Source organism: Anabrus simplex, chromosome 1, assembly GCF_040414725.1.
Source record: "Anabrus simplex isolate iqAnaSimp1 chromosome 1, ASM4041472v1, whole genome shotgun sequence".
NCBI classification, from domain to species: Eukaryota; Metazoa; Arthropoda; class Insecta; order Orthoptera; family Tettigoniidae; genus Anabrus; species Anabrus simplex.
Window position 1 is genome coordinate 898,962,312 of NC_090265.1, and position 11,765 is coordinate 898,974,076.

Below are 11,765 nucleotides of genomic sequence, written 5' to 3' on the forward strand. Positions count from 1 at the left end.
TGCATGGTAAATTCACTTTTGTACTCTATATTAACTGGCATGGAAAATCCATGGCAAAAAACATTAAATTATTCTATCATAGTTAAAGAAGAGTTACCTTGAGGAATGAAAATTACTTTTCTTTTCCTTGAACGTAATGGCATTGTATAGTTATAACACAGCAGACTAGTACGTTGAATGTGTCTCAGAAGCCCTACACCTGTCAAGTGATATAAGGTTTCAAGTGGCAGGAGTATAAAACTCCCTGGATAAAAAAGTTCCTATCAAACCTCTTTATCTACATGTATACAAACTAGTTGAGAAGTTTGCTGAGGTGGCATATAATATTTTTCATAAAACAATAAGCTTTTATGATACTAATTAGTTATAAAACCATGAATTAACTTTATACCAGAAGCAAGTTTCTTCTTAGATAAAAGAAATTAAAACAAATAGAATTGTTGCTATTAATATTATCCTCCTTGATACCTGTACGCCTACTGGTCCGTAAAGTGGAATACATGTAAGGAGTGGCATCCAAAATATGAAAAATGAGAGTATCCTCCTAATTCAATACAATAAATATTCCGTCATTAGACGGAGTAAACAAATTCAAACATGTTTCGGCTCGTTTGAGCCATCTTCAGTGCAAAATGAGGGGAGATTTGAAATAATTTACATAATATACGTTGAAAAAAATGCTAAAAAACATAATGAAGGAGCAAATGCTAAAACAAACAAAAGAGAGCCTAAACGGAAATAAAATTAGTACAAATATACAATATTTACATCAATATGCGGAGCAAAAAACAACTCACTGCGAAAAATTCAATGAAAAGGTGTTAATTTAAAATAATAATTGAAACTAAAAACTGTGTTAACCTAAGAAAACAAAGGAATGAAAAAACAAATGATGCAGACGGAAATGAACAATAGTAGCACATGGTGAGGTTGTGGACCTCATAGTTTACAAAATATTGTTTAGTAACAATAACAAACAGGTTGAAATCACTGTCAAAAATCATCCTTGTAGAAACCCATCACATTAAATTGGTCAGGAGGGGAGCGGAAGCAAACATTTTTGAGAAACCAAGCCTGATATGACGTGCATGCGAAAAGCCTGTGACATGTTTTGGCTCGTTTGAGCCATCTTCAGTGAAAAATGAGGGTTTTCGCCTGCACGTCATATCAGGCTTGGTTTCTCAAAAAAGTTTGCTCCCGCTCCCCTCCTGACGAACTTCCCGTAATGTAATGGGTTTCTACAAGGATGATTTTTGACAGTGATTTCAACCTGTTTGTTATTGTTACTAAACAATATTTTGTAAACTATGAGGTCCACAACCTCACCATGTGCTACTATTGTTCATTTCCGTCTGCATCATTTGTTTTTTCATTCCTTTGTTTTCTTAGGTTAACACAGTTTTTAGTTTCAATTATTATTTTAAATTAACACCTTTTCACTGAATTTTGTCGCAGTGAGTTGTTTTTTGCTCCGCATATTGATGTAAATATAGTATATTTGAACTAATTTTATTTCCGTCTAGGCTCTCTTTTGTTTGTTTTATCATTTGCTCCTTCATGATGTTTTTTAGCATTTTTTCAACGTATATTATGTAAATTATTTCAAATCTCCCCTAATTTTTCACTGAAGATGGCTCAAACGAGCCGAAATATGTTTGAATTTGTTTACTCCGTCTAATGATGGAATATTTATTGTATTGAATTAGGAGGATACTTTCATTTTTCACCTTTGTAAAGTGAAAACCGTCAATATGGAATGATTCTAATATCTTGTAATCCAAAATATTACAGGGAAAAAAAGAGAGAAACTAAATGAGTAATTTTTGCAGCACATGCAACTTAGCATCTCATTCAAGAGTTAAGGAAAAACATGTCAAATAGTACCTTAATCCTAAGACAATTCAGTTACCAATAGTATGCAAGGAGTGAAAATTACAATCATTAAAAGGTACCTGTACAGTGAAACTAATATTCAAGGTAACGTGTGATGAGATAAAGCCCTCAAAACTTGTATAGTCCACGCACCTTTTAGCGATATTACTTTGTACGGGGGTGAGGAGTAAGGAGTGAGCTCTCCCGGTTCCAGTTATACTGCCAACTGAATGGAAATGAAATCTGAATTGAATCGATAATATGATCGATCAATATGAATTTTCTAAACATTTATTATCTTATGCCAACAACTGTGTCGCACATACATTATTTAACATTAAATAACATTTCTCGATGCGAATCTTGTTCCTAGCATGAATTCTATAGTTTGGCTTTGCTGTGTAAACAACAGCAGTACTAGTACGTACAATGTATGCCAGATGTCACACGATGCAGATGTTGATTCCCATAGGGAATCAGAAATAATTGTTCCGAATGAGTAAATTTATAATAGCAATATAAATGGGGCGAAACGCTGGCAGCCAGGAATGAGTTAGCTGGAAAATTCATAATGTCCAATAACGGACCATTTATATTGGTATTATTAGATGTCGCACAGCGATGCCTAAGCGATTCATAGTTTGTGTTTGAAAGGTTGCCAATACGAATCTCGAAGATAACCAAGGTCGACGGATTCAGCACCAGGGTGTGCATGTAATCACTAAAAGGTGCGCATACTGTATGATACAGTAATATCGAACAATAGTTTCTACTTTCTTCTAGATTGCTCTTAGCATTTTTGGAGGAGTATAAGCATCTTTCCCTTCCCTGCATATCCTACAAAGAAGGAAGCTTTTTTCACATGTGATTACTGATACCATCATCACAACCACAGGACCTCTTGTTTTATGTGGAATTTGATGCACAGGATCTTGACCTTTTATTTTTAAAATTCCACATGCATTGACCAGATTCAAATCACGGCCGCCTTGGAGATAAGTCTGTAATGATGCCACTTGGCTATCACATCCACCCTAAGCAGAAGGAATGGCGTGTGCTAAGAATGGATTTTAAACACAGTAACTCATGTTTTGCATCCCAATGTAAAAGTATTACAAGTGTAACATACACCCATTCATATCTTTCTATTTGTCCTGGTACACTGTTTCATACTTATGAAACTTTACACATGACATTTCACCCCATTTATCAACATACCATTGTCTGCTGTCCATCTCACAACTTCGTTGATGTCTTTTTCGGAGTTGCTCACAATTCTAAAATTTACGAAGAGAGTTCTATATATAATGCAACACTTTTTTCTTAAAAGCAGGTTGGTTTTATTGAGGATTCAAATACACCTTGTTATTCCCCAATCCTTTTGCTACAATTCCCTATTTTTCAACATAATCTTTGTTCAATGCTGCAGCCTTGCACCATCATAATGTGAGGACCTGTAGGCCTACATGGTACCACTTGACTGGTTGATGTCGGCGCCAACGTCGTGCTGCATTGATAACTTCCCCATCATCCACGTAGTGCTTTCCGCGGAGTACATCCTTCATTGGGCCAAACAGATGGAAGGCAGAAGGAGCGAGATCCGGGCTGTAGGGTGGATGAGGAAGAACAGTCCATGGGAGTTTTGTGAGCTCCTGTTGGGTGCGCAGACCTGAACAAAGTCCTGCGTTGTTGTGGAGAACGAGAAGTTTGTTTGCATTTTTGTGGCTGTGAACACGCTGATGTAGTTTATTCAATTTCCTTAGAGTAACACAATACACTTCAGAGGGGATCGTTTCACCACGAGGGAGGACACTGAACAGAATAACCTCTTCAGAGTTCCAGAAGACTGTAGCCATGACTTTACCAGCTAAGTGTACAGTTTTGAACTTTTTCTTTGTGGAAGAGTTGGAGTGTTGCCTCTGCATGGATTGCCATTTTGTTTCTGGTTTGAAGTTATGAATCCATGTTTCATATGGAAATTCTAAGTTCCCATGGAGGAAATTAGATATTTTTCCACCAATAGAGCATATAAAAAATCAGATACAAAATTAGATGTATGGCTTTTCAGGCGTTTTGCTCTATTAACCAGCATTTCGTCTTAGGTCTGACACTAGACTCTTCAGAGTGGGATGTGTCAGACCCTACCCACTGATGCTGGGGTGTACGCAGGTGAACTTATCAGAAGCCTTGGCTTTCCGCCAAAAGAAACCCAAAACTCTGCTCTCTGCTTGGTATGCATCTCAGTTACAGACGCTATTTTGAAAGCTACTTATAGCACTGCCACCTATTGGAAATTAATGAAACTCTACGAGACGAAGTGGGAATGTTCAAAGATCTCCCAAACAAATTTCCAATTTTTAAAAACCGAAATTGGCCAAGAAATAAAATGATGATGCTTGCCGTTTTAAGGGGCCTAACATCTAGGTCATCAGCCCCTAATGGTACAAAATGAGAGGAAATGTAATGACAATTTTTAAGTCCAAAACTCATCCACTGGCCAGAATTCAAAACGTGATGATTAAGAATGAATGGATGAATATGAATTTAAAATAATCAGTAGATCCAGCTCACAATATTGAAAGCTAAAAAAACTCCTAAATTAATCCACTGGCTAAAAAAAAAAAAAAAAAGAAAAAAAAATTATGAACTTAAAACAATCAGTGGATTTAACCCGCAATGCCCCCCCTTCCCAGAAACTATCGTAAAACAATAGTATGCCTATATACTGACCAAGGGGCTGCTTCCAAAGCACAATCCTGAATCAATGATGCTTTTTATCTAAAGAGGTCCAAAATACAGGTCAATGGCCCCCTCATAATGGTATTTATCGCTAGAAAAGTAAGAACCATGGTATTTCTCATGTACGGTAGTAATACTAATCATGAGTAATGTAGACTTATGATGTTCCACACTCTTTGGTACTACTCACAGGTATTGCAATACGCAAAGGTAATGCAGACCAAGGGGGGTTTCTCACATTACAGCACCACTCGTGCCTCATATACAGAACTTGTTGTACAAGGATAAGATAAAGCTCATTTTAAGCCTCATGATGCAAAGAACAAAACTCGGTAAGTTCCTATGCGATCAGAAACCCTATTTTACGGCAATAAAACCAACGGTTATGGAGACATTGGCACCACATTATCCTGGCTGTAGGAATCTAATGAAGAAATGTCCAGCCATAACTATGGCAACATCAGCTCAAAGGATTCTACAATAGATTATAAGCCTGGTGTTTGAAGTAGGCATGTGCGTGAGTGCCAAGGAGAGATTCTGCTAAAACTCGTACCTATCATTAATCTGCTGAGATATTGTTTCTGGAACCACATTTCCATATTCTTATCAGCTAATGATTGTGAATAGCGCCAAAAATATTTTTAAACTCGTAGACAGCGTTAATCTGCCAAGATACTCTTTATGGTTACTGGATCCACATTTTCATACCATTATCACGATAATGATTGTGAATAGCACCTAAGTGTTACTTTCACTATTTACAAGAGATTCGCCTTATTTTATAAACTCATAAATTGGTACACATATGATTTACTGTTGGGAGAAAAGCACTGTGTGGGTAAGGAATGGAGGTGGAGAAGGGGTGGCATATAAAAAATAATTAAAAATAGTGTTAAATCCATAGTTTTTGGGATGGCTGAGATGAACAGTGACACTCCTGATGTCCTCTAAGGTCAGCTCCCATCGGCATGGGGGTTGAGAAGGGGTAAAAAAAAAAAAATTGCCAAAATAGCCGAGTTTATGCATGTAGGCCTATATGTGTATGTTCCAGTATAGCTGTCAGCCAAACTTGGTTCACATATGACTTACTATCTGAAAAAAACATACTGTGGGGATATGACACCCATGGCACACCTTTGGGCAGGGTGGAAAGGGGGTGAAGTATAAAAATAATAGAAAATGTTCAATATTTATGTAGAATCCACAGTTTCTGGCATAGATGAGATGAACAATTGATACTCCAGATGTTGTTTCAGTCCAAGTTCAGCCCCATTGGCACGAGGGTGAGAAGGAATGAAAAAAGAAAATGTCCAAAATGACCGAGACGATCCTAATGAAGAACTGCATGCTATCCATTTCCAGAGTCTTTTATTATTGTTGGTTAATTTATCTACTATATGTAATACTTCTGTGTACACGATATAATATAATCATTTTCCTTGGATCTGTTTTGCTGTTGACCTGTCCAAAGATCTCCTGAATCTGACATACATGCTATATCTTGCTGGAATCCTAAAAGCTGAGCCTCACTCGAATAATAACTCTTCCTAAACTAGAACTGCTTTCTATCAAACCAGTTGGTAATTTCACAAATGCATTTAGTATAATCAGAGAGAATGCTTTCCCAGAGCTTACATGCAACACCTCAAGCCGACTGGCCAATTATTATCTGCTTTATGTTTATCACCATTTCCTTTGTTCACTGGCCTACTCTCCATTCATCCTATTTGCATATTTCTTTTCAAGATACTGGGTTGTAATATTTTGACACAGCTATACACATCAACAAAAGTTTTGTACCAGGTGTATTCTGGATGCTCCTAAATAATGTCCACTGAGACAATCGTTTCATTAAAAAGAAACACTGGAATGCAATGTAATGTTACCTGTTTGGTGTATATAGTACAATATGCAATCTCATGGACAGCTAGAAGAGTGCGCTGTAACTGGAAACCTTTGACAACAGGCATAGAATGTAGTTTGTGGCCTGATCATAGTATAAAAACATGACTTGATGAGTCATTAGAGTATTTGATTATACATTGTCACACTGCATCAGCTAGGCCTGTAAGAAAAATTGCCCACCTGGTTGGTGTACACCACAGTGATATTGTTAGGATGTAAAATAGCCATTGCATGTTACAAAATGTTTGAGATCATTTCTGCAGTGTTTGCCCATTGTCAAAAACAGGAGCTTATGACCACTATTTATGAATCTTGGCTTGCAGGAACCAAGAAAACTCTGCAATAGGTCTGTATAATGCCTTACTGACAGCTAAGAGGGCTGCATCTATTCATATAATCCAAAATCATCTCCATAGGGCCCACCTACACCAGAATTCTTTAGCGAGTATCTGCATGTACACCCCAACACCATGGTGCCAAGTGCAGGCGGGTAAGGGAAAACTTGGACTGGAATCCGGTATCATGGTGCTAGGTCTTCTACACTGATGGCTGCAGAATTTGTCTATGCATAATAATCACAGGAGGAAGGTCCGGCAAGCTGTACACCATACGACGGTAACTGGGCCGGCTGGAAAGCAGCTGTGTCATGTTTTGAGGCCACATTATGTATGAATGTCATACCCCATTCATCGTCCTTGACAAAGTCCTCCAGCCCATTGTTCAGCCATACTGACAACATATCGGAGAGAGGTTCATTCTGCAAGATGGCAACGCATGCGCACACAGTTCCTGTCATGTTAACCTTCCCCAGGGAGACCCTAATCAATTGAGTAGAATGGTCTGCTGGCATGAATTCGACTAAAAGTGCCTGGGACTAGCTGAAACAAGTGGAGAAAAGACATAGGAAACTATCTTTCATTCTGGACAACCTCCAGAAGGCTGCTGTTGAAGAGTTAGTTACAGCTTACTGCAGCAGAACGAGGCTGTATAATAGGGATACGTGAAGGTAAAATTTCCTTCAATGCCATCTAGAATGACTTGGCAGGAATGCCTTCACTGTGCATGCGTGCTGGCAGCGGTCACGAGAAGGTACACTCGCAAGATGATCGGGCTCCGGATGTCCCCGTGGCACCACTGAGGGAGGACCACCGTATTCGGCATATGGCTGTGGTGCAGCGGACTGCGTCTGCAGCAACAATTTGAGCGGCAGTTGGCATCACAATGGCGCAAAGAACTGTTAAAAATAGGTTACTTGAAGGACAGCTCCAAGCCAGATGCCCTGCTGCGTGCATTCCACTTACCCAAAACCAGTGATGGCCGAGTGTTGGTGAGGAGGAAGCCAGGTGAGCGCCTGCATTCCACCTGTCTGCAGCGTCGACACACTGGACCTACACCGGGAGTTTTGGCCTGGGGAACAATTTCCTATGACAGCAGGAGCACACGCATGGTTATCCCACGCATCCTGACTGCAGGTGTGTACGTCCGTCAAGTGATTCGACCTGTTGTGCTGCCATTCATGAACAGCATTCCCGGGAGTGTTTTCCAACAGGATAATGCACGCCCCCATGCCGCTTTTGTAACCCAACGTGCTCAACAGAGCGTTGGCATGTTGCCTTGGTCTGCTCAATCTCCCGATCTGTCCCCAATCAAGCACATATGGGATACCATTGGATGACAAGTCCAGCGTCATCCACAACTGGCAATAAACGTCCCTGTATTGACAGACCCCAAGTGCAACAGGCATGGACTCCATCCTTCAAGCTGACATCCGGTACCTGTATTACAATGCATGCACGTTTGCATTCAACAGTCAGGCGATTACACCGGTTATTAATGGACCAGCATGGCACATTTGGTAGGACCTCTAAATCAAGCTAAAGGGGAAATCTATAATTTACAGAATGGTACAAAGGGAATAGCAAATGCAAACTCACCTTCAACATCTTCAGCCATCACGATGCTATAGCTATCTGGACTTTCATCACGTTTCCTTTTGCCACTTGTATTCAGTTCGGTATTCGCCGTAATGTCATTTGGATTAGCAGCAATTTCATTAACAATAAAGTCATTAGATGAGCTCTGGTTCTTTCTATCAAGTGGATTCATATTTCCATCTCCTGCTGCTAGTAATGCATTGTCAACTACACCTAATTTATCGACATCGATAACAGATTGTTTGACACGACTGGGTGATAAATCGTTAGCACTAGAATCGCCGACCGCACGAGATGTCCCATTTTCTACACCACTTTTTTCGTGCTCCAAGAACGAACTGGCCATTTTGCTTCCTGTAAGAGAAATGATACATATGGCTTACATAACCTAAAAATATCGTTTTCTACACACAACCTTGGTGATCTCAGCATTATTTTAATAATATGAAGTACCTAAATTAGTTGCTTCGTATGACATTTTATAGCAAATCACATACTGTAAAAATTTTGTTTAGGCCCTAATGTTTAATATGAATACATCTACCACAAAATTACCATTCGATCTTCGCCTAGCAATAACCAAAATGATTTTAAACAATCATTAGGCCTATAAGAGTCTTAACTCGAGCTCGTGGGCTAATATACGAGCTGAGATGCTTTCTTCGATGAAAATGTACAAGGTAATGACTATGTTCACGTTTAATATCTACTTACGAACAGTTGCCGTCAAACGGAAATCAATTACGTTGTCATCAGATGACAGCACAAGTTGGCTAGTGTGTAAAACGAGGGAATTTTAAGAATAACAAATTGGGTGTGAGTACAGTCGCGTGTTTAGCAAGTTGGCACATGACGTCACTAAGGATATTCGAAATGCTGCAAAGACCAAGGAAGCAAAGACTATCCTTCCAAAGAGTAAAAATCATCCTGGTAGCGCAACCACCAACGCCCTTCATAAATCACTTCATTCCTACGAGTCCGTCCGTGTGTCTCATACGGTGCGGGTTGGTACGGGTAGTTCTTTGGTTGCAGTCTGGTGTTTGCTTGCGGTGACAAGTGGTGTGTGAAAGTTGGGCGAGTGTGTGTCCGTGTAAGCTTCGGCGATGGATCCGATAGTGGAGGAGATGAGGCTCCGGATCCCTCATCCAATGACAATGTTGGTCATGAAGAAACTGAGTCTATGCAAACTGATTTGATTAATCTCAACTCAATACGAATTCATTACAGCAGCCCTTACAACCTCAACAGTCTAATGACGCTCAGCCACCGTTCCCACCTTCCCCACCTACTGTGGAGTTGGAGGTTTATCAACAGGCTCATTTTGGTCCATTTATTGTCTTTGTTGAATCAACTAAGTCGAAAAACATTGGTGGGCTGTATCTCATGGCGCTTGGGCGGCTGTTTTACGACAATGATATTTTTGTGAAAGGTATAACGCCCAAAGGACGAAATAGATTATTGGTGGAATTTAGTTCCGCAATCCAAGCTAATTCTTTTCTACGTCATTCAATGCTTGAAACTCACTCTTTGAAAGCGTATATTCCCAGCTCCAATATCTTCCGCGTTGGACTTATACGCGGTGTGGAAAATACCATTTCTGATTCTGACATTCTTAAGTACCTCAAATCCGATGTTCGGGTCAAATCGGTCAAGCGGCTTAACCGTAAGGTTGTGGAGCTCAGTGGAGTGACCTACGTTCCTACTGGAACAGTTAAGATTGTTTTTCGCTCTCAGACTCTTCCCCAATAAGTCTCGTTGTATCAAGTGCATTTGGAAGTTCACCCTTTCATATTCTCTTCGATAATATGCTCTAAATGTCAGCGATATGGACATATTTGTACGATCAAAAACTGTCAGGCTAAATCACCACGATGTGGGCATTGTGCGTTACATCATCTTACATATGAGTGTCAGGAAAATATTCGCCGATGTGTTCACTGTCATCAGGAACATTATACTGGTTCATCAAAATGTCCTGCTCATCAACAGCAAACTGCTCTTAAAAAAGCTTATGTGTACAGAAAATCTATCCTTTGCCGAGGCATCTGCTAGAATGCCCTCGATCCAATTTGACATTCCAATAATACCCATCATCAATCAATCAATACTGATCTGCATTTAGGGCAGTCGCCCAGGTGGCAGATTCCCTATCTGTTGTTTTCCTAGACTTTTCCTAAATGATTGCAAAGAAATTGGAAATTTATTGAACATGTCCCTTGGTAAGTTATTCCAATCCCTAACTCCCTTTCCTATAAATGAATATTTGCCCCAATTTGTCCTGTTGAATTCCAACTTTATCTTCATATTGTGATCTTTCCTACTTTTATAAACGCCACTCAAAGTTATTCGTCTACTAATGTCATTCCTCGCCATCTCTCCGCTGACAGCTCGGAACATACCACTTAGTCGAGCAGCACTTCTTCTTTCTCTCAATTCTTCCCAATCCAAACTTTGCAAAATATTTGTAACGCTACTCTTTTGTCGGAAATCACCCAGAACAAATCGAGCTGCTTTTCTTCGGATTTTTTCCAGTTCTTGAATCAGGTAATCCTGGTGAGGGTCCCATACACTGGAACCATGCTCTTGTTGGGGTCTTACCAGAGACTTATATGCTCTCTCCTTTACATCCTTACTACAACCCCTAAACACTCTCATAACCATGTGCAGAGATCTGTACCCTTTATTTACAATCTAATTTATGTGATTACCCCAATGAAGATCTTTCCTTATATTAACACCTAGATACTTACAATGATCCTCAAAATGAACTATCACCCCATCAACGCAGTAATTAAACTGAGAGGAATTTTCCTATTTGTGAAACTCACAACCTGACTTTTAACCCCGTTTACCAACATACCATTGCCTGCTGTCCATCTCACAACATTTTTGAGGTCACACTGCAGTTGCTAACAATCTTGTAACTTATTTATCACTCTATAGAGAATAACATCATCCGCATAAAACCTTACCTCCGATTCCACTCCTTTACTCATATCATTTATACATATAAGGAAACATAAAGTTCCGATAATACTGCCTTGAGGAATTCCCCTCTTAATTATCACAGAGTCAGATAAAGCTTCGCCTAATCTAATTCTCTGAGATCTATTTTCTAGAAATATAGCAACCCATTCAGTCACTCTTTCGTCTAGTCCAATTGTACTCATTTTTGCCAGTAGTCTCCCATGATCCACCCTATCAAATGCTTTAGACAGGTCAGTCGCGATACAGTCCATTTGACCTCCAGAATCCAAGATATCTGCTATATCTTGCTGGAATCGTACAAGTTGAGCTTCAGTGGAATAACCTTTC

The 11,765-nt window shown here is 39.5% G+C and overlaps 1 protein-coding gene across 2 annotated transcripts in view; it reads right to left on the minus strand.

Moving 5' to 3' along the window:
* Positions 1-9,302, minus strand: part of LOC136857731 (traB domain-containing protein) — a 120,825-nt gene extending 111,523 nt beyond the window's left edge. Inside the window, exons 1-2 of one of the 2 annotated variants that reach the window (XM_067136611.2) lie at positions 9,165-9,302; positions 8,451-8,804 (exon numbers count right to left, since the gene is read on the minus strand). In XM_067136611.2, coding sequence (XP_066992712.2) covers positions 8,451-8,796 — 346 coding nt within the window. In that variant the 5' untranslated portion in view covers positions 8,797-8,804; positions 9,165-9,302. Of the gene's footprint in view, positions 1-8,450; positions 8,805-9,005; positions 9,134-9,164 lie in introns of those variants that run through there. The other variant, XM_067136612.2, reaches the window with a different exon arrangement.
* Positions 9,303-11,765: the final 2,463 nt, after the last annotated feature.